The sequence below is a fragment of the Euprymna scolopes genome, chromosome 1, assembly GCF_053919585.1.
Source record: "Euprymna scolopes isolate OS-2025 chromosome 1, ASM5391958v1, whole genome shotgun sequence".
Lineage (NCBI taxonomy): Eukaryota > Metazoa > Mollusca > Cephalopoda > Sepiida > Sepiolidae > Euprymna > Euprymna scolopes.
The window spans coordinates 147377799-147402350 of NC_136482.1; the positions used below are offsets into that span (position 1 = coordinate 147377799).

General features: G+C 33.0%; 1 protein-coding gene across 4 annotated transcripts in view; it reads left to right on the forward strand.

Moving 5' to 3' along the window:
- Positions 1-24552, forward strand: part of LOC145276491 (D-aspartate oxidase-like) — a 221282-nt gene that overhangs the window by 114336 nt on the left and 82394 nt on the right. For 3 of the 4 annotated variants that reach the window (XM_080127747.1, XM_080127746.1, XM_080127744.1), the window contains exons 2-4: positions 11340-11359; positions 14629-14822; positions 22808-22919. In XM_080127747.1, the coding sequence (XP_079983873.1) occupies positions 14629-14822; positions 22808-22919 (306 nt within the window). In that variant the 5' untranslated portion in view covers positions 11340-11359. The remainder of the gene's footprint in view (positions 1-11339; positions 11360-14628; positions 14823-22807; positions 22920-24552) is intronic. The other variant, XM_080127745.1, reaches the window with a different exon arrangement.

Genomic DNA, 24552 nt, shown 5'->3' on the forward strand with positions numbered 1-24552 from the left:
AATTAATACCACCGTCAATTGGAACAATTTCATAAAAACTCAGCTAAAATTTTACCAGGAGTGATAAACAGTTGATCAGGTTATTGATTCTTATGAAAAATTATAATTACATTTGAGAGATTATTGGTCAACTGTCACTTTTAATTGAAGCATCACTGTTGATTATAGTTTAACTACATTTAATAGAGATAGGCGCTATACAAATTAAGCCTCTTTTTGGATACTTTTATTTGAAAAATTCACTTTCTGTATGAACTAAAGCAATCGTAGCAAGATGAAGCAATAATGCTATACAAATGATGTATCGGCTTTAGAACATGTAATCCAGCAAAGAAAATTTTAAAGACGATCCGTTCCGTAAAGGAGTCTGGTTACATTCACAACTTCCGGAATTTATTCAGATAAAAATTTCAAGAAATAATATCAGTATTAGCGTTGTATCTTGATTCTTAACATCGCTAAGATAACTAAGATAATTGTTCTTTCTGCAGATGAAATAGAACTAGAAAAAAAACCCACAAAAAATCCCAAAAAACCAGACCGTTGCTTGCCAAGGGAGCTAACTGAAAGTCATGTAGTCTTCAGAGAGAACTGATATTTTACGTAAAAAGAGCAACTATCATCATCATATCGTATGAATCAAAATATTTTATTATTGGCATTGGTTTCCTCAATATTTTTCTAATCAGAGTTCTTTCTTGAAAGATATCAGGTACTTACGAGAGGGACAACGTGAAGATTGCCGTCATCCTAAGTGAAAGTGATTTTTGGGTAACGAACTGAATTCGAACTTGGGACACTCAGGCGGTCGGTCCGTGTCGTTAACCACTGAACTACTGTCACCTCCCAGAACAAGATATGATATTATATCTAGACTAATCAGTAATAATGATTGGGCTATGGAGATCACCTTAACATTTGAGCATTAAGAACTTTTCATTTGGTCAGGATTATACCTTTATTTTTTATTTATTTTTTTAATTTTTAATTATATATATATATATATTTTTTTTATAACTTTCTACTGGAAAGCGAAAGTGGAATTATATAGACGAGAAAATGAAAACGTTGTCCTCCTCTTTGTTTGTCTGACTCCCCTTCTCTCTCTCTCTCTCTCTCTCTCTCTCTCTCTCTCTCTCTCTCTCTCTCTCTCTCTCTCTCTCTGTAGCAAATGAACAGGTCAATAGAACTGATCAGTATTTGATAGACTTTAGTATTTACGAAAATCATTAACTTCTTTTCCTGATTATCCCGTATCTTCATAGGATAATCATTCTGGACATGTTTTACAATCCCGACTAATTGCATTCAATCACTCAAATTATAATCAATAGACCGAGACGATTCATTCACCAAAAATTTCTCATTTCCTATAAGTTTTACTTCTTTGTACAGTCTGATAAACATTACTTTGTTTGTTTTTATGTTTATTTCTAAATAACTAATCTGTTTTTAGCAATTATGGTGCATCTAAATTGTTATTTTCAAAATATAAAAGATTACTTTTTCACTGGTTTACTTTTGTACTGTGTTTGTTGTGGATTGAAAACTGTAACCTCATTATGGCTATCCAAGCGTCTTTAAAATCTAGTTCTCACAGAAAACGTGTGTGTGTGTGTGTGTGTGTGTGTGTGTGTGTGTGTGTGTGTGTGAGAGAGAGAGGGGGGGGTATGATTCTGTGCTACAAAACAAGTGCTGTCAAGGATTGAGCATTTTAACATGTTGAAAGAAATAAACGGTAAAATGGACAGCATACAAATATAGATAAGTGTTAATAAAATTATAAGCACGTAGACACATATAGGCACACATACAATCATATACATATATACACACACACATATATATACATATATACACACATCCGTATACATATTCATATATATATATATATATATATATATATATATATATATATATATATATACAGACATGTCCATATTTATACTAAGTAAATAAGGTAAAGTAAAGAACAAATACACAATAATAGATAAATAAATAATAATAAATAATAATAATAATAATAGAAAAAAATGAAAAAAATAAATAAAATTTAAAAAATTTTTTTTAAATTTTAACAATGAAAGAAAGTAAGCAGATAGTTATATTGCGAGGGTAGGCAATTGCAACGCAAAGTTTCCATATATATATTGGGTGGGCCCCCAACCTGGTGCATTGGGCATATACATACATGCACATATACACATACATACACATACATACACATACATACACATACATATATACATACAACATATATATATATACACATATATACACAGACATGCACCTACACGCACCAAGCAAACAAGGCAAAGCTAGGATAAGAAAGTAATTAATAACAGATAATAAACAAATAAATAGATAAATAAAAATAAATGTACGGGTGCAGGTAACGAGGAGAGGCCGTGTAGATGCATCGAAAATTCACACACATATGGCGTGGCCCACCAACCTGGTGCTTTGGGCAGTGGCTTTGTTTGATTTCACTTTCAGTACTAAATGCATCGCTGGTACAGGCACACACACACACACATATATATATATAAACACAAATTTGCACATAAACTCAGGTACCGCTGTATCCGCATACAGATGTTCAGCCATGCACACCTGCAGAGATACACATATATATGCAGATATAAACAGCTAGATGTACACGAACACACATCTGTGCATATAGATATAGATATACCTATATCCACACATGCATCTACATACGATACGCGGGCGCACATCCCCACATCCGCGCACACAGAAACGCACACACTAGCAAACATAAGGATATATATATATATATATATATATATATATATATATATATATATATGTGTGTGTGTGTGTGTGTGTATGTATATAGGCCCAGTTAGATAAATAAATATAAACGAAGATACATGCACCGATCTGCAGTGAGATGTAGATGTACAAGCACTCACACACATACGCGCACACACTCATGCATTCCTATATCTGTATATAGAATTATATAACTATACATATTGAGAAAAGCACATGATCTCACACATACACAGACACATCTACATATATAAAAGCGAAAATGTATGTATGTATGTATGTATGTATGTATGTATGTACGCTTTTCCTTGATGTCCACAAAAGGCTTCTTTCAGAGAAGCGCTTGCTCGGTTCACAACTTCTGAAAACTTTTTATATCATCTATAAATTGTAATATCTCAGAGTTACCCACGGAGCTCGCCTGTCTATTTAATTTTATTGACTTTCAAACGTTAATTATTCGACATTTCCCGCATCGGCACGCGTTACATTCGGTTTTCGGTATAAAAAAGGGCAGTTGTCTCAAGAGAGCTAAGTAACGTTTGTTCAATGTCGACCTCGTCATATCAGACTGTAGCTTTCATTTCGCTCCTCCTAATAAACAGGGAGCGGGTTTTTAAAAACGAACAAACCGATTTATTCACCTCATTCAAAACTGTCCCGCACAAAATGCTAACTGCTGAATACCTATCGCCGTCACGTCAATCAAAAACGCGCACCTGTTTTTTTTTAACACTTTACTATTTTCCAACTGTGCGTCGTGAAGGCTTCGTTTTTTTTTTTCACGGTCACCTGTTTTTTTTCACATTTTCGGGTTTTTTTCACATACCCCGAAAAACACCCGGGCAACGCCGGGTACCCCTCGCTAGTATATATATATATATATATATATATATATATATATATATATATATATATATATATATATATGTATAAACAGAGACGCGCACATCTACGCTAAGCAAGTAGAATTAAAGTTATTGTTGCTGGTTTAATTTTAGGGTTCTGTATTCATTTGCTTGGCTTATTGGATATGGATTAGTTTATAGTGTCTAGGGGGGGGAAAGGAGGGTATATATATTTACATACAGATATCCATACAAAAGAAAACAAAATTGCAACATATGTATACCCATATAGGTGTGGGGAGTTTTAGTAGTAATTAGTAAGTGGGTGGGGGGTAGACGAATGTGTAGATGGGTAAGGTAGTATAGAGTATGGGGAGAGTTGAGTGAGGGGATTTGGTTGTGTTGATGTTACAGTAATTGGGTGTATGTGGTAGATGGAAGTATTGTATGTATTATTCCGTGAGTCCAAAGAGGATGTTGTTTGAGGGGTGTTTCAGAAGGGTGTATAATTGCTAAGGAGGTGGGATTTGTAGTGCCGACAGTTTAAATGGTTTCATGTTTTCTATTTATTAATTTGTATCTATCTTTAAAACTGAATATAAAAAGTTTTTCGTTAAGGCAGAGGAGGCATGGGGAGTTTAATAATTTACATACGTTAGATTTTTTAAGGGGTTCCCACTTAATGGTTGGTGTAAGGTTATTTTGGATTAGATCTAGATATTGGGAGGTTAGTGAGGTTTTGTTAGGGTGGTTGGGGTTTGTGAAGGAGCATTTATGTACTCTAAACCTATCCTTAAATGAGGTGCCTACCAGGCCAATATAGTATCTTTTGTCGTTTGGGTTTTCTTCAGGTGCAATTGTGGCTTTATACACTACTTCTGTTTGTACGCATTGTTGATTAAGTGGGCATTGGGATTTGTTGGTGCAGTTACAGTTATGTCTGCTAGTGTTATTTGTGTTTTCGTCTTTGTTAAGTATTTTTCTATTGTGTTTTTTGATTATTTGTTCTAGGTTATCAGTACAGCTGTAGCTAATATTAAGTGTGTTCTCCCTCTCTCTCCCCCTCTCCCATCTATTTAATATACCTTACGAGAAAATCAAACGCCAGTTAAAATTTAAAAACAAAATATTGAACCTTCTCCCCTCCTCTCCTTTCCCCTCTCATTCTCTTTATCATCCTCTGTCCACCTCCCCTTCACTATATCCATATATCTACACCCACGCCTACCTGAATCTGTTACCCCCCACACACACAATACAATCGAATGTATCTTGAACTTTCAAAACTGAAATATTGTCAACACCCGCCTCTCTCCCTCCCCTTTTCTTTCTTCTTTTTTTTTCTTAAAAACACCTTTTTTCCGATGACTAACAACCATTTGCGCGAGGCCTGACGAAGTTGTCGGATCGTAAGCATGATCCAACATCAGAAACATATGTAGCCAAACAGATAAAACGGTAATAAAAAAATAAAACACATATTTGCTCGGCAATAGTATTGAGCACTCTCTTCAGGTTTTTACTAATTACCAGTTTTACCATATATATATATATATATATATATATATATATATATATATATATATACTAGCAAAAGTACCCATCGTTGACTGGGTTCAAAAACAGCCTACAGAAAATGGACTCTGATTTATGAAAGTACTAGCGGGGGGTGGTACCCGGCGTTGCCCGGGTATTTCGAGGTGTGTGTGCTCGGGCGGGGGTGGGGGTGTTAATGAAAACATAAGAATCAGCCAAGTAAAAAAAAACTTACATAAGGCAAACGAATGATAAAGAAAACGCGAAACAGAAAAACAAACGTTAAAAAAAAAACCAAAACACGTGAAAATGGCTTAAATAACCCTGCTTCGGGGGTACCCGGCGTTGCCTGGGTGTTTTTGGGTGTGTGTGGTCGGGCGGGGGTGGGTGGTGTTAATGAAAACCTAAGAATAAGCGAAGTAAAAAAATATAGAAAAACGAACGTTTGAAAAATGGCTTCAATATTAAAATTAAAAAAAAAAAAGAAGACATCTCACACCAAGATTCGAACCCAAAATGTTTAGATAATGAGGTCGCGCTCTAACCATCTGGGCTAAGGCGACGTCGCCGAAATTGTGTCGCTTTTTTAAATCTTTAAACTAAATCAGGTTACGATGTCATTTGCGCATGCGTAGAACCGAAATCGTCATGAGAGGAGGGTTTTTTTCTGACCGCGCCCCCTGTAGAAAAGTGATGATTTCAGGGTGAAAAAAATTAACGTTTTTGGCCAATTTTTCGATATTTGTTGGGCAAAGGTTGGAAGTTTAAAATGATACCGATCTGGCGAAAATCCGTGACCCGTGTGGAAAGTTTTGCGAGACATACAAACACACATACATACATACACACATTTTCGCTTTTATGTATATAGATGATAGGTTATGAAAAGGAAGGGTTGTAAAGAGATAGTTTCGGATTTGTGGATATCAAAACCAAAGCAAAATATGATGAAAGTAAAAATAGATAAACCCCATAATTTATTATACCATACCTGTTCACACTGAAACACTTATCACAATATTCTGTGGATCTATATTAAAAAACCCTGTTAAACTTTGTGACATATTTCCATTCTATGAAGGTCAGGCGCGAACGAACACCCCATAATTTTATTATACCATATTTCTTCAAACTGAAACATAATTATCAAAGTATACTTACACAGATAGATATGAAAAGTCTTTATTAAAGTTTGTGCCTATTTCCATTCTATGGAGGCCAGGCGTGAATGCGGACCCCACAATTTTATTATACCATCCCTATTTAAGTTAAAACATACTTATCAAAGTATTATTATGGATATTTATATCAAAAACACTTGTAAACATGTTTTTAAATTTTTTATTTCCATACTTTGTTGACAGGCGCGTACGCAGACCCCACAATTTTAATGAATCAACATTATGCCAGATCAAACATACCCATTCCTGTGTCTCGATACATCTTCTATCATTATATGTGATAAGTTTTCTATAATAGTAAACCATATAGGAGCCTATTCGTGACCAGACACACACACAGACGTTCAGCTTCATATATATATATATATATATATATATATATATATATATATATATATATAGTAATGACTTCAAAAGGTTTTTAAAAACGGCTTTAGTGCCATCAGCTGGAATCGAAAGAAAACCATTCAGCACTCCAGCCATATTCTTTATTTAATGCTTCAGTTTTTGTCATAAAAATCTAAGCTATTGCTAGATGGATAAAAATTAAGCGACGTCAAGCTAAACATGTCTTTATATATATATATGCATGCTAAGAAGATAATCGATTTACTCCTCCTAGGTCAACTGTTTTTTTTTTTTTTGTTTTTTTTTTATTTTGACTCCTTTAACAGCTATGTTTACAGACTAATAATCAAATTGAAGGAGTTTCCGAGGTCCAGATACCCTTCAAGTTTGCATACTAAATATTCAGAGACGCTTCGCACAAACACACAGACAAGATCACTTATATGACATGTCCCTGTGCTAGAACGTTTCCTCCCGTATTCCACAAAATTATGTTCGATCTAGAAACAATGCATAAAAAAATTCAGTTAAATGAAACGAATCATCTCATAAGAAACTATCAAAGCTGTATAAATAATTAATGAACGCTCACTTTTTATAAAGGAATATGCAAATTAGTTTATCTTCATGAAGTCGCTTCCACAACCATGACTGAGTATATTAAGAAGTTCGTTTTAATAATCTTTAAATAGAAAATGTAGGCTTTTAACATCAATGTCAGGGCGAGAAAAAGCGCAACTTTATATGTATACTAGCGGGGGTACCCGGCGTTGCCCGGGTGTGGAAAGGTGAGGGAGGTGGAATCAAAACAACAGTTCAGCCCTGGCGGAAAGAGGTGTTAAGAAAAAAGTGACTGTAGCGGAAGGAGGGGTAAAAACAACAGTAGGTAGCCCGAGGTGGAAAGAGTTGTTGAATTTAAGGCCTTTTTTTTTTAATATGAAAACATGTAAAGTTGTGTTCGTACTGTAATTGCTTGAGGTATTACCGTCTGTGAATTTTTGATTAAAGAAAATAATAATTTTCTACCAAACACTTAGTTTAAAGCAAACTTAGTTAAAACAGTTTTATTTGAAGTTTTATCATTTTAAGTGACTTGAGTGAAATTCAAAAGTATTTTTTTAATTCGACAACGAAATCATCTTTGCTTACTTCACGATTTTTTTTCTATAATCAATTACAAAGTTTTATTAAGATACCGTAATATTCAGTTTTATATTGCAAAAAATAATAGATATTTAAAAAATATATACACACACTTAAATTTTCAAATCTTATAAACTTCTTTCCAGTTAACGAAAAAAACCATTAAGAAATTTACGTGCAGAGTTTGAACCTACAGACCACGTCATGCAATAAAAGAAGAATAAAAAAAAAACACGCTATTAACATACCCAGAGTAGAATTTTAACGAACCGTAGTTCTATCATTGTTGCTAAGCGGCGACATGGAAAAAATGGCTTTACCGATGATAGATAAATTAAAATAACGTTTTCGATTAGCGATTATTGGTAATTATCAGAGTATTCTGAGACAAAACTTAACTAAGATCACCCCCAGGCTTATGCACTAAAGTTCTGTAAATTTTAAAGAAAATCTGTTCAGCCGTTTCGGAGTTTATAAGGAACAAACTAACACACACACACACACACACACAAAGTTGCGTTTATATATTAGTAGATATAGATTGAGAGATAGAGATTATATATTACGTGGAATAGTTTTCCCGGTCGACTAATTCGCAAAAAAAAACAATAACAATAATAATAATAATGATAATATCGTTCATCGAATTTCGTCTGTTTTTGTTTACAATATCACGTCAACTGATATTTGGGCTTGAAAAGTCACTTTTGATTAATGGTTAGTTTTAAAACATGCAAACGAAGAAATGATTTGCGACGATTTGATCTTCTTTTATTGTAAAACTTGTCCAGGTGTTTGGAGGTGTGTGTTGAGCAAAAAAAAAAAAAAAAGTGGTAGTAGGCAGGTAGGTTCGAACCCATACCACGAAGGAGGAAAAGTATGTGAGAAAAAACCTGACGTCTTCGCTGTTGCGCTCATCGCCAAACCGGAAGTGACGTAGGTTTAAATTAAGGTTAGACAATCAGAAAGGAGACGATGACTTTCGAAAATATCAGCGAAATAAAGCGACCCCTGGGTCATCTGATGCACTGAGCTGTGTCCTCAAGCTTTGAACCATACGGATTTGCAATTTTAGGGTACTGGCAATGGTAACTTGGATTGGTAGTGAGTATGAATTATACAGTGGCGCATCTCCGATCTCGCTCGTTGAATATTATGTCACTTTCAGACATGATAGAAGGCTTCTATCACTCTTGGGATTTGTGCACAACTGGCCAAATAGTAGATGGTCTGCAACAAAAAAAAGAGGACAGGTTTTCATCAAACGGAAATGAAATCATGTCGTCTTTTCTAGGGCGACAATTTTATGATTCCATCCTGTAATTATGTAAATTGATTTCGATTTATTTGTATTATTTGTGTTCATCTATATAATAAAATGAGTTTGCCTTTCCTCCACCCATGATCTACAATTCCAATAGGAAAACAACTGAACACGTCCTAAACAAGTCTTCAACACTCATCACTTGCAATATTTCCTAAAGCTTGTATTCTGAAACTATTGCAGCGACTGCTATATACGGCAGGAACAAATCTTTGGCAGAGACATTTTCATAGCAATCACCGTTTCAACGCCCATGTTTATCAGAACGCACAAGCACACAATGTTGCAATTTACACAGTGATATAGCAAACAGGCTGAAACATTCCAGGATATTGCGCATAGAATGCAACATAGTTCCTTTATTGCATGTGTACAAATGGGCGTTCTGATAAACATGGACATTGAAACGGTGATTTCTATAAAAAAATGTCTCTGCCAAAGATTTGTTCCGGCCATATGTGTTGTATTTAGGGGTTTCATTATTATTATTGTTCTTGTTGTTATTAATAGTGAAAGTCTTAGAGTCTTATTAGTATTGTCCTTTGTTAAAAGTGAGGCTTAGAGAGAGATGTGTTGTAAGAGAGAGATTCATATATATGAAATGTTTATACTTAGAAGTGTAGAATGAGAAGTTCTTTGAGTGAGGAGACAGTGTTCAGACAGTCTTAGTGTAGATATGAGATGTAGAGTTCACATTGTAGATATGAGATGTGTATGTCATGACATTTTATAACACAGATATATATAGACATATAATAACAATTTTCACTTTACCTTTTGGTAGAATCACAACACAAAGATGACGTTTATAAAAACACATGATGGGTTTATTTCTTCTCACGACCGGCCGTGGTTTTCATCATCAAAGATTCAAAGCTTCACATTCTAAGTTTCAAAGTGACCGTCTCGCTTCTAGACGTTCGAATTCCAAACTGCAGACTATCGTCTGTCGTTCTCAAACTCCCTCTGAGTTTCTCCCAGTTTCTCCCTTTCTTAACTCTAAAGTTTTCTAACTATATCTAGAACTTCCCATTTTTCCATGACGTCATACACATGTTTAAACATGTGTCTTCTTTCACGTGTTCTGGACATGCGTGTCCAAAACTTTTCCTTTTTTTACAAAAGGAATTTTAACCTATATTCTCAGTAACCTATATTTCCAATATGTTAAAAACATGTTTATTAAATTATCTTGTAGCTGCATTCTTTCAATTGAATTTTCATAATAAAATTGACAGTGCACATTCTTTTCTTGAAACTATTTCATCTCTAAGCTAAAAAATCGTTTGTTTTACATTCCATTTTCGAATTCTCACACGTAATCTATTTCTAAACCTAAATTACGAGGTTCGAATTTCGTCTATGCTATTTCATTTTCATTTTAACTAAATCTCTCTATTTTTATACTTACATGAAAAGGGGACAGCCCTTATCATGTAACATATGTAGCGGTCGCTGCACTATGCACACATTACACCCCCTCCGTTTTAAAATGTATTAAATTTATTTGGAACACACTGCCTCTCTCAAATATGTATTACTAAAAAGAATTTAGCAAACAGTTTTATCCTCTATCCATTAAATGGTCCTGGATATGACCTTAAACTATATCCAATGGTGAGGCCCCAGCTTGCAGGCTTTGGGGAGTGTGGAGCTACCCTTTAATTGCCATTGCTCCCAGGTCCACTCTGATCTGGAGTGGTAGTATCTGTTAGGGTCCCAACTATGGGTTAAATAGAAATCGACTTGAAAAAAATATATATATTTTATTAAAAAAAATTTCTTCCAAATCACTGAAAAGTGTTGATACGCCGTAAAACAAACACAACGAACTATCCATTAAATCCTGCCACTCCCCTTATTTCACTGTATGACTTTCTTAACGGATATAATTATTTTTACATTACAAATTTATAGGAGCATAGATTACCACTATTCTAACTCATTATATATGCTACACCAGAGTTTGTAAACAAATAGTAACCGCTCCCTTATATTCAATTAAATTTTACCCTACGTTCAGCTTGTTACAAAAAAAGTGTATTAAAGTTTAATCTTCATATTGTATTAAAGAATAATGACAGGTGATTCAAAGTAGTTTAAGTGTAAAATTGTTGATCCAGAAAGTGTTAACTAAAATCTTTTCTTTATTTTTTATTTCAGAAAATATTAATTCTTACAAGGTCAGTGTATTTTTTAATTCAATTACAATTATGTTTATATGTATTTTTTTCTTTTAACATACAAGCAAATATGTTACTGTAAGAAATACGCGCCAACAACCAACTCGACCCCGTCTACTTCCATATCTTAAGAAAAATGAAATAAATAAAAATCAGACGATGATCAGAATTTCAAAACCTAAAATCGATGCAGTTTTAATTAACAATATATTTTATTAGTAATAGTATTATTATATTTATAGCATTATTATATTTTTAATATTATTATAATAATTGTATTATTATTTTATTAGTTTTATTATTTGATTAATATTAGTATTGTAGGTTAATAAATTATTTCATAACATAAACTAAGGAACAAAATAATATTTAAATAAAATCTGGTAGTTTAAAAATGATAGGTCCAAACAATTTATTTTTAATCTGATGCAAATTATAATTCAAAGTAAATATTATTGAATTAAAAAAAATCTCTTAATTTATTAACCATAAAATGTTTAGATAATCAACAAAACTATTAAAATTATTTCCATATGTTTTGAGTTTAACAAAGAAGTCTACCATAAAATCAAGAGCACATATAACATTTTTATTTTGGTTCAATGTGTGCAAAGTAAATTCAAGAGAATTTGAATCCTGGCATAAAACTAAAATATTTTTCATTTTTTTTCATTGTTTTTAAGAATTATTTTACTCTCTGAAACCTGTTTTGTTTAAACACTTCTATGCTTTGGTACGAGGTTCCTTCAATAAGTTTCCAGACTTTTTTGTACAGACATTAAAAATTGTCATAGACTCTTGAAAATTCAGTCTGTTATTGCTATACATCTTATGAAATGACTGACCAATTTTTCTGATTTCAGGTTCAAATGAACAGCTACAGCAGAAATTCGAATACATCTTACTAAAGCCTGATTGTCACAGCTGATGGATTTCAAAAATGCAATCTGGACGTGAGGACATTTTAGAAGAATGATATACAGTAAAATTCTGTTTTCAACTTGGAAAAAATGCCACAGAAACATATGGAATGCTTCAAATTGCTTTTGGGCTATCTCGCATGAATGGAGCATTAGTTTTTGAGTGGCAAAAGAGATTCAAGGTATGGAGTATGTGAGGGATGATGAGAAGTGTGGTAGGTGTAAGGAAGTCAGAACATCAGAGTTGATTGGCCAAATAAAGAATTTCATGGATAAGGATCGCCATGTGTCTATATAGACAATAAATGCAGTTTGATATCAGTGTGGGTTACTGTAAATGCAATTATTCATGAGGAACTGAAGATGTGGAAGATTTGCGCAAAGTTTACCCCAAGTATGCTCAGAGAACTCCATCCTTGTCACAGGCTATTTGACCAAGATGAGCATCAGGACAGTTCCTCATTCTCCCTATAGTACAGACCTTGCTCCCTGTGACTTTTGGTTATTCTCTAATCTCAAGTCAAAGCTGTCATTGTGAGACAACAGAGATGAAAGAGGTTGTGACACAAGGGTCATTGACACGTACACACAAGAGGACTTCCATGGGGCCTACCAGAAGTTGTTGGAATTGTATGACAAGTTTATTGCAGCCGGAGGAGATTACTTTGAAGGGAACTAGTTTCATGTGTGCACTATCAATAAAAGTGCCCATACAAAAAAAAAAAAGTCTGGAAACTTATTGAAGGCACCTCGTATATCTCATACACTTTATTGCTTTTGGTGTTACAGCTTTCCTTATTCATTTATCATTTCATCATTTCATTTAAAATATATTTTAAAACTTATGCACATGTGCACTAGTGCAGTTTAACATCCACATGAAAGTTAATTGTTTTCATTTTTTGGAGAGGTCCGTCCGCACAAGAGTTAAAAAAAAGTCGCACTCTTCATATTAAGAATAGCTTTCTAAATTTACTTGAGAATGTTAAACTGCACAAGTGCAGAATAAAAACACATACTTTTTTTTTTCTTTTTATAAAATTTTCTCAATACAATGCATGGATTCTAAATTCCTATCATACTTACATATGTAAAATTTATTGAATATTTGCATACCTACGAATTTAGAAATAGATTAATCATTCGTTAACTACAAATTTGATTTAACATTTCTTGTATGATATTATCCTTTCTAAATTTTTCCAAAAAAATTCAGACCATCTATGTACTAAACTAGGTCATATTAATAAACCTAACGGAAGTGAGGTGAAGGTGACACAAAGAAGACAATTTAAATCTGGATGTGTGGTTAACTTAAATTATATTTTTTATTAGATTACCAAGTTTAATAAGATGCACCTGAAAAAGGTGAATATAATAACTGTAGGTGTCGATTGTAATAGAGTTGTCTCCCTTGTTTTGTCACGTTATGATAAAAGAACTCAAAAACGAGATAGGAATTGCATAAGCGAATTAGATACTAAAAAATAACTTAACTTACATGATAAACTGGTATGAATATAATAATCAGGAAAAAAAAAACGCAAAAACATGTCATATAATTATGTGCACTATGCTTATAAATAAATTTATTAATTATATAAAAAAAACAAGTAATTTCTTTTATTTTTAAGGAGGAAATAGAGAGACAACTAATTAATCTACTTGTCTATGAAGTGAGAATTTTATTATTTCCTTTACCTGAATAGGTAAACCGCTTGACCTTTACTTTACTGTATCACTATACAGGAATATCTCATCTAACTGCACAACAGAGATGAGGATAGTTGTTCAATTAACCTAAAATTAAATTATTTATCAGCAGGGCTAGGACAACAGCATATTCTTTTTATTGTTTTGACTCTCGAGTGTGTATCTATTAATATCTTATATGCTTTTATATAGAATGATGTGGTTCTCGGTTGATTAACTGTGTCTAACTGTGTCGGATATAAACTCGAGAGTCAAAACAATGAAAAGAACATGCTGTTGTCATAGCCATATTTATCAGTTCGAGAAAAATAAATGCTAAATAGCCAAAGCCTTCTATGTTTCGACAACAAATTTGTATCATCCTGTCACTCATTCTAAAGGTTATTCTCTTTTTTCTGAAGAAAATAAAACATTGCTCTGTTATTACCCAATATATCTGCCATTTGTCGTCCAAATGCCGCAATGTGTAATTTTTTTTATCTATAGTTACAACTAGGAGAGAAATAAAAAGACAATACTCTATTGTATTACATCAGAAATGGCTAGATTTCATTTGAATTTAGATAAGTATAGAAATTGTGATTGTTCTAACTGAATTAAGAATTATTTTGTTAAATAGTAAATTTATACTTTCAGATGAAGAAAATAGCGGTTGTTGGTGCTGGGGTGGTTGGACTGTCTACTGCCATCAACATCTTTGATTCGATTCCCTTTGTATCTGTTACTGTCATTGCGGATAAATTCAATGTAGACACGACCAGTGATGGAGCAGGAGGTTTGTTTAGGCCAAACTCTAACACCACACCAGGAATCCCTGTGGAAAAAATGAAGTATGATTTGACATTTAAATTTGTCTTTTTCATTTTTAGCTTCAAATGTAAAAAGTACAATGATGTACATATTGTTATATGCAGGAGGTGTCGATCGTAATAGTTGTCTCCCTTGTTTTTGTTAAGCTATGATATAAGAACTCAAAAGCGGGGATAGGAATGACATAACGGAATTAGCTCCTAAAAAATAACCTAACTTACAGAATAAACTGGTATGAACTGGTATGAATATAATAACCAGGTAAAAATGTAAAAAAAAAAAAGAAAAAAAAAGAAAAAGCATGTCATATAATTATGTGCTCTATTCTTATAAATTGATAATTTTTTTAATCATAAAAGAAACAAACAAGTAATGTCTTCTATTTCAAAAAGAGGAAATAGAAAGACAACTAATGAATCTACTTGTCTTTGAAGTGAGAATTATTATATTTCCTCTACCTGAGTCATTGCTGGCTGAGATTATTGAAGACCAGAAGCCCTGAAAGGATTGTGGTATATCCCAGTGGTTCCCAACCTTTTGTACATTGCAGCACTACTGAGTTTTTAAAAATTTCACAGCAAATTTCCCACAAAAAAACTTTTTCTACTCATAAAGCCTTTTTGCAATAAAATAATAAAAAAACAAACAAGATTATATACAAGATTTTTATACACATGAATCAACATATCCTATATTCAACATATCCTATATTCAATATCTGGTATGGAATAATAATGGTGAATGTCAGTGGGACAATTGTACCTAATGTTTTTTAACTACTGCTGCAATATATGAGTCAATGGGAAGAAAAGGGATTTTAGTTCTCTCCCACGGCAAGAACTGTAACACCAGGCTCAGAAAGTGGAATTGAGAAGTCAGCATCCTTGATGAGGGGCACTCTGACCTGCAAAAGGGGCATGGGCAGCACTGCAGAATTCTCAAGTAAGGGCGCCTCCGGCGGTCAGCAAAAAAGAGAAAGAAAAGCCTGGGAATTGCACAGAACAATCATTACACCGCAATGAACAGGGACCAGGTCATTACAGGAATGGTTGATTTGGGGGGCTGAGGATAAAAAATCCCTTGCTGGCTCTTCTTCAATATTCAAAAAAATGTTTCACTTTAAAAAAAAATTTTTTTTTTTATTTGACTAGTGGAGGTACCTGGCGTTGCCCGGGTGTTTGTAGGTGTAAAAGAAAAAAAAAAAGTGTTTCCAACCTGTGACGAACCTGAAGGCGGAAAAAGAAAGTGAAAGAAAATGGGAGATCTTACCGCTAGGCTATGAGGCCATAGGAAGTAAAAAGTGTTTAAATTTAGCGATATCAATCAAAAAGCTGACTTCCAGAAACGAACGTTGGCTAGAGGCCAGTTCAGCTTTCCGCCATTTCATCTATTTGTTTGTTTATCCACGATGTTGGGGGAAACCAGCTCCCCACAAAAAAGGAGTTTCCGAATGAATAGCAATTGTCTGATATGACGAGTTTCCCCCAGATTGATCAAAGCTAATTGCTTTCTGGACGTCCCTGCACAAAAGGCTGGGAAGCTACCTTTGCTTTCAATTCAGTTTCGCTTTTATATGAAAAAGTCGAACAACCACATGAGAGGATGGAATAGCGTGAATTTTATAAAAGTCGATCAAAATAAATCTAGAGATGACGTCCCTTCACAAATCGTAGATATTATAATCTAGGGAGTATATAAAAAGTTCTAAAACATAGTAAACCCCTCCTCACCTTAGAACCCTGGCGAAAAAAAGCCTTTGCTAGACATACAAAAAACGCATGCAGCCATTTTGTCTTATATATATATATATATATATTGCATGTTGTTTACATAAGAAAATCTCAGTTCATGCAGATACAAAGTTGCAATTTAATAATTGAGAAGTGCATATAAGATGTATATGCATATGCATACAATTTCAGCAGAGCCTATAAGACCATGAAAAGGAGAAAAAACATGTTAGAGAGGACAATCACATTAGAGATGTGGATGACGTTCGAGAGCACGTTCGAGAAGACGATCACGTAAGAGATGTCACAACGGTAACGAGAGAATGAGAAATTAAATGTCGTCATACAAAAAAAAAAAGCGAGTTGAAGTTCTTTTCTATTCTTCGTCTGCTTTGTGACCAAGACTACAACATGTTGGTTCCCAGACAACGGTACATTATAAGTTAAATAAAAAAAGAAAGTGATGACTCAACTATACTCACCTCCATGCCGAATAAGATAAATGGCTGGCTATAATTGTAGCGCAAAGTATTTTGAGGGCAAAGGGTAAAACACCAGACTGGCTGAAACCGCTATCAATTTTCTCCACACTTTATCTGTGCCTAAATCGAAACGTAGATTTCATGAGCAAAGCTTCTTTCTTAGAACTGCACGCCTGTGGAACTCTTTTCCATTTGCCTGCTTCCCAGCTGACTACAACTTGGTTGTCTCCAAGTCCAACATAAACAAATTCTTGATGAACCGCCCCCCCCCTTAAGTAATCAAATCTACCAAATTTCCATCACTAACGATTACTACAATATTATCCCATTGACTACTGTACACTCTATAATCTTTATCCTCGAGTGGCCTCTATGTAAAAAAAAACAAAAAAAAAACATGTGTTAGCATATTGACTGCCACAATCAGTAATTGTGCATAAACACAATGATGAATCACATTTATAAGTAACTAGCAGGGAGACCCGACGTTGCCCGGGATTCAATGATGATCAACGAATGTTTTGCACTCCCATATTTTTATTGTCATTGAAATCAGTAAAATCGCTCATCTTTCAATCAAATCGATTGATTTCCTACTCTAGTTGGGGACCCATTGCAGTGTACCGGGAGGAAGCTTCACATAATCCCGCCTCCCGAAGTGATTTAGTCTACAATACATTGTAGTCTACATTGCACTGTAGAGAACCTACTATTTATTTTATGAAATTATTTTTTATATACAATAGCTTGAATTAAAGTTTAAAAAGCAAAAGTCAAGTATCATGCTTCAGTTGTGCTCTAAATAGAAACATTCATTTCCGATATGCTCCTGTCATATCAAAGAACCTACTCTTAAGTTTATATGCCTGGTCTTACTGCTTGTGTAGTGATAATTGCTTGCATTAAATTTTTAAATGAAAAAGTCATGTATCGTGGCGCAATTGTGCTTTAAAAAAACATTGATTTTGAATGTACCCCCATCATGTCAAAGAACCTAGTTGATTTTATATGCCAGGCCTTTTAGCTTGTGTGGTAATAAAATTTCTCAAAACTTGTGATGTTAGGCTATGTAAAATGTTAACTTTGATCAAAATCGCCTGTTGCTTCATTCATCAGATTATTTCATCAAAACTTATCTAAGAACACTGCCAGACACTTCGTATGAGATTTCATAAAAATTAGTCCAGCCGTTTTTGAGTCCATAGAGAGCGAATTCACGCAAACACACCCAGAGACAAAGTTCGTTTAGTATAGTAAATAGATAAGCAAAAATCTCCTTCCATCACCCCATTAATTACCCTACCTCACAATAACATGTCTCCTCACTCCTTTCTTCCCAACCCTCTAATACTCACTGTTAAAATACTGTCACTAACTAATCATCTATAAACACACATACAACGTTGTCCTACCTTCTATCTTACTCTCTTCCAACCTCGGCTGTAGTCTTTCTTCTTCCATTACGCTAATTTTGTGTGTATCTACTTGACTCTATACACTAAAATGCCTTCTTGACAAAGTTTCGTAAATGAGACAAAATATAGAAAAAGAAATCAATATGAATCCGTGCTAATTCTTTTTGTTCTCTGTAGTTTGTTTGTTGCTTATTTTCATTATGGCAGCCATTGCACCGACTGATTTTAGCAGTTGTACCAAAAACGTGTGGTTGGTTTTGCACAAAGTCTTCATCACTATAAACAAGTCACGTATGGATTTCTGAACAACTTAGTTATTGTTGCCGACCTCATAGGTTTTTCGAATTTAACTTAGTAACAGGCAAATTAGACGTATTTAAATACTAGAACCTGTAAAAATTAATTACCTATAAAAATTTACAAGTAAGACAAGGAGAAAGAAGAGGGAAAAAAAACCATTTGAAAATAATTATAAACTTTTATTTAAAGAGGGGAAAAATAAATTGGAATGGTAGGGAGAAATAAAATAATAATAAAGTCTGAAGTTCACGTTTTAACCGTATAAAAGACTGTGTTTTGACTGAAAAAAAAAATGGCGAACCTTAAATGTTCTAGTAACAGTTCTAGAGAGAGAAAACGACAAGAAACGATTAAGAAAGAGGCAGAACTTACTTTGAGGTAAGAATAGTTTTTTTTTAGAAGCAAGGATAAGTTATACGGCATTTTTTTTAGAGAGAAGAATTGTCATTCCTGCTTGAGATAGCATAAAAATAAAAAATGTCTCGTTGGATTTTCTTTTTTTTTTTTTTTATCAAAATCTGCGTCTTTTTTCAGCTTTCTTTTACTCATATTTTTCGGCTTTTACTTGAAAAAACAAAACATTACTTGACCTTATGTAGTTTCGACAGCTTAATCGAACGAAAACTGTTTTCCTATTGCTGCACCATTGAAGATTAGACACTCTCCTTTTCACTTCGAATATTTCCTGAGGAACAAGCAAATTATTGTTTGCAACGTTACTTTTTTCATTCATCTGAGGTTTAACATTTGCACTTATTTCTTTTGACTTGATTTTTTAAGACTTTTCTGTCTGAAACTCAGCCGGCATTTTTCTTTTCATTTTCGTCACCTAGATAGGTTAAAGAAAGAAGAAGAGAAAGAGAAAGAAAGGTAGATGGAAGAATTAAATTCTGACAACGTCAAAGTCAACGAGAGTATCACACATTTTCCTTATTCTTTTTATGTTCTGTCAGAAGTGAAAGTTGTTCAGAAATACTCAGTCATGTTAAAATTAACAACACATTTAGGGATAGCTTTAATGTTAAAGCGGGAGTATATCAGAGTTCTGTTCTGAATAGTGTTGGGACGATTAATCGGAATTGAAAATAGGAAAAATCAGAACTTTTTGATGTATTAGAATTGGTATCGGAATCGGAAATATTTGCGCCTATTTTCCGATGCCAGAAATGATTCCTTTAATTGTTTATGTTTTTCTTTGTTTGTTTGTTTGTTGTTTGAAACTTAATTTTACATTTCTGGTAATAATGAAAAAATGCTAAATCTTTATCAATTTAAAAATACCAATAAAATTTAAAAAACTATAGATCAGCCCATAAGTGTATGTTTACATTTGCAGATATTACATGTTTTTTTTTTACGGTAATTTGAAAAAAAAACAAGTGAAGCATGCATGGTCCCCCGTGAGTGCACAGTGAAGGAGGCATAAAAAAATGACTAATTTCAGTATCCCCCCACCTTTTAGACCAAAAAGTCTCCAGGGGACGTCAAATTCTGGTGAAATGAAAAACGGTGCAGTTTTAGGCCTTAACATATGTAAATTTGAGTTCTGCATCATGCAAAAAATGAAATGACTAAGTCCATCATTTGCCCCTCCCCACACCATTTAGCCTCAAAAGTTTCCAAGGGCTTAACATATTTAAGTTTGAGTTCAGTACCATGCAAAACTGCTAAATAGACATACACAGAAAATTTTGGACAAAAATATGGTAAAATAGTCCAAAAATGAAGTGTTTTTATTAGCCCTAAAAGAGTTCCTGGGCAACACCCAAGAGTTATTGTGAAGTATAGACAAACAAAATTATATAGAAATCAGTCCGTTACAACTTTTCAGAAAGTTTTATGAAAATCCAAGGCATCAATTCTTTTTTTTAATAAGCACAAAAGTGTCAATTTTAGCCACTTTAAACTCGAAAAGCACCTCGAGGCGGACAATCGGAGTTTTCCTGGAAAATCTGTTCTGTTACTTTTTTACTCATATCATGTTTAATGTTTGTGCAAAATTTTTAAAAATTCCAAGGTGTAGTTATTGAGAAAAGTGCGGACAGATGAACGGACGGATGGATAAGGGTGAATTTACAAGTCCACCCTCCTTTTGTCAAGAGACAAAAAAAAAAATAAAACAAACTCTACAGTTAAATATTTGGAGATTTTAAAAGAATCAGAATCGGAATCAGTAACTGTATCGGAATCGGTAATTGAACACAGAATCAGTAATTGTAGTAAAATCAGTAAAAATACTGGAATTGTCCGATCACTAGTGCTGATCCCTTTGCTTTTCATTTGTGTTTTAAAAACATTGTTTAGGGGATTCCGTACAGGTTGTTTGAAAAAGCTACTGTATGCTGATGATTTAGTACTTGCTTGTTAAGTTAAAAAAAGAAACTTAGTTGGATGTTATGGAAAGTAAAGGTCTAAGAGTGAGTTTTCGCAAAATCAAAGAGTTGATCAGTAGTTATAGTGTTGGGAAGTCGCCAGAAAGTTGAAAGTTCCTCTTTGTGGGACGGGAGTTGGGTGTAATTTAATCTTTTGTAAACACCGAATACACAAGAAATGTGATAAAATTACAGGTTGAAAGATGATAATCAGTTTATTTGTAAAAAATGTAAGACAATAGAGGCGGATGAGGACTTAGATTTGAAGAAAGTATACATATATATGCCAAAACGGCGCTTCTACACTATCTGGACGAGATTTTGTAGTCGATAAATGGAGTCTTCAGATAAAAAAAACAAAAAAACAATGGTTTCAACCGATTTTTTTTTTTTTTTTTTTTGTTAATTCTAATAAGTTACAATGGTAGCTTCAAAATTATGCAGTCGGAATTGAATATTACTGAATTATTTAAAAAAGAAAACCAACAACTTTAATCGTGTTAGCAGGTAAAAAATGCCGCCTTCTTGTTTAAATCGAAACGGAAAATTACCTCCCTTTTGAACTCTCCTGTGTTTTACGATCGTTTTCTCCAAATTTTATTTTTTATTTTTTTTAATGAATAATTTTCTACCTTAATTTTAAAAACAATTTATAAATGTTTCATGTTTTTAGCATTTATTTTAGTTTCACTTATAAATCACTTTGAAAAGAAATTATATTAAAAAATTAAAATTATATTTTTTATGCAATAAATGTTTCGCTTTTCCTATATGTTTTTGTTATTTATTTCGTTATCATATAGTTTTGCATTCTCGGGGACACTTGTTTATATTTGAGATTGAGGTTCACAGGGCATTTCTCATTCAGAATACAGGGTCGATAACTCGTCTCAGTCGCCTCATGGCACTGTCATGCAGAATTGCCGATTTCCTGGATCAAGTAGTATTTTTTTTTTTTTTTTTTGTAATTAAAATGTATATGTATAATATACGTAAAAATAAAATTGGATAATAAAACGTTCGTTCATTTAAGGCCTATTGTCATGCAAAATATCATGCTATACGTCGGCCATTTCTGTAATAATAATTAAAAAAAAAAAACGTGTCAAAATCAATATCAGCTTTATTTTACATTTAGTAAAGTTCATTTTCAATGGATTCTAGAAATGTGTTTTAAAGGGAAAAACTATTCTATCGTTCTAATCATAAACGTTGATTAAAAAAAAAAAAAAAAAGGAGTGAAAATAAAACGAGAAATTGTTGGCCGGATTTTGGTGCCCATCTCAAATTTAATGATTAACATGTAAAATTGTATGGTGCATCAGAGCTCGTCCACTTCTGCTAGGACTGAAATATGACTCAAGAATATAAATACTAGGTTCTAGCTGATGCCTCACTGATTTTACTTTTTTCTTTTTAATTTAATTATTTTTATTGTGCAATAATTTATATCAGTTTGAAATATGTTAAACTTTTAAACAAAAAAAAGAAAACATTGTTAATGACCGTTTTGGTAGAAAAAAAATAGTCCACTGATGTCGGCCCATTGCTACGAATTCAGAATAATGGCATGTGAGCGAGAAAAAGCGGAAGTAGAATCAGGGAAACATCAGCTACATGAGAACCAAAGACTATCAAGAAATGATAAAGAATAAACTATCTTTGGATGGAGGATGTAACAGACACGTATGCATTGTTATTTTCAGAAAATGGTGTGCAGACTCTCTGGAACATTACACAACTCTGTTATCCTCTCAGGAAGCCAACAAATGTGGCGTTTCTTTGATGACTGGATTTTTGTTTGGCCAGGAACCTTTGGTAAGTGAATATTTTATCCTTCGTTTTATTTCTTAGGTTTTTAGACAGTTATTTTTTATTTTTATATTTTTTTTTTGTTAATATTTTTGTCTTTTCTTTCATCTATTTTTGTTTGTTTGAAAAAAATAAAAAGGGGAACATTTTTATGTGATTGAAATTTTTAACTATGATTGCGTCTGCTCAACTTTGAGAAGCCATGAAGATCTCATATTGGCATATGAGGAATATATGAAACCCGGTCTGGTGTTGCAAAATAAATTCATTGGCAGAAATGTTTTGGCATTTGTGCATTGCTGTTCTTTTTTTTTTTTTTTTTTTTTACAATTTTGATAATCCCCTTGTTGATCTTTATTAGAGTTGCCTCCCCTTTGTCAACCAATTTTTTTTCTTACAAATTTAAAACAATGACCATAAAATGTAGACTAACTCACATAAATACGAAAATATCTACAGAGCCAATAACATTTCTCCTTTCTTTTCCAAACAACAACCGCCACGCCTGATGAAAGTTGAAGGACTATCTGACCGAAATGTTGCACAAATAAAACTCAAGATGAGAACAATAGTCCAATCAATACAAGTGATATAAACAATCAGCCCTCATCTAAAAATTTCAGAACTTTATTTATTAATTTTTTTTTTTGTTTTTGAAAAACTCGTTCGTTTGAGAGAGAGACAATTCAAAAAAAGACCTTGTCCGAAAATGTCAAAGTTACACATAACTTTTAGCTAAAAACAAAACACTAAATCAATACAATAACACAAAATAAAAAGTCTGAACATCAAATTAATTAAAATAAAATTTATGAAAATTCGTTTTCTCCCCCCAAAAGTAACACCTATTCCAATAATGAATGCTCAAAACTATATAAATTTTAATAGTCACACATTTTCATATAATGACAACTTCCGTTCATTCCAGAATTTCCTTAATTTTATTTTAATTCAATAAAGGTTTAGATAATTAAAGTTTTATTTTGTATTATTGTATTATTTTGCTGTGTATTTGTTTTGTTTTTAACTAAAAGTTATGCAAAACTTCGACATCTTTGAATAAGATCTTTTTGAATTGTTTCCCCCTCAAAAGAACTCTTCAAAATTGAAAACCCCAAAATATTGTAAAAAAAAACAAAAAACAAAAAAACAGTGATGTACAAGCGCCAATATTTAAAAAAAAAACATTTTTACATAAACATACAAGGACAGCTTACTTACATTTTTTTTAATATTTTGTTAATAGTAAATCAGTTTGGTTGAAATTCAGATCAATCATCCTTTTTTTAAATAACTTTTTGCCGTTTACAGTTTACTCTACGTTTGTAGTTCCATTTCGAATCTTTATTAATTGTAAAATGAGCCAATATTTACATCTGTAACGACACAAATATATACATATATGCATACATATCTTAATCACTGTTTCTGATTTTCTTATAAACTGGAAAATTGCAAATTAATGATTTATTTTTTTTAATTCCCCACCTTATAATAAAGACCAATGTGTATTTATTTGTATATTAGCAGGACCCGTGTACCGGCATTGCCCAGTGGAAGTATAACAAAGCCAGAACAGATTTAGTAAAGCAAAAAAAAAAAAAAAAAAAAAAAAACAAACAAAAAACAAATTAAACTG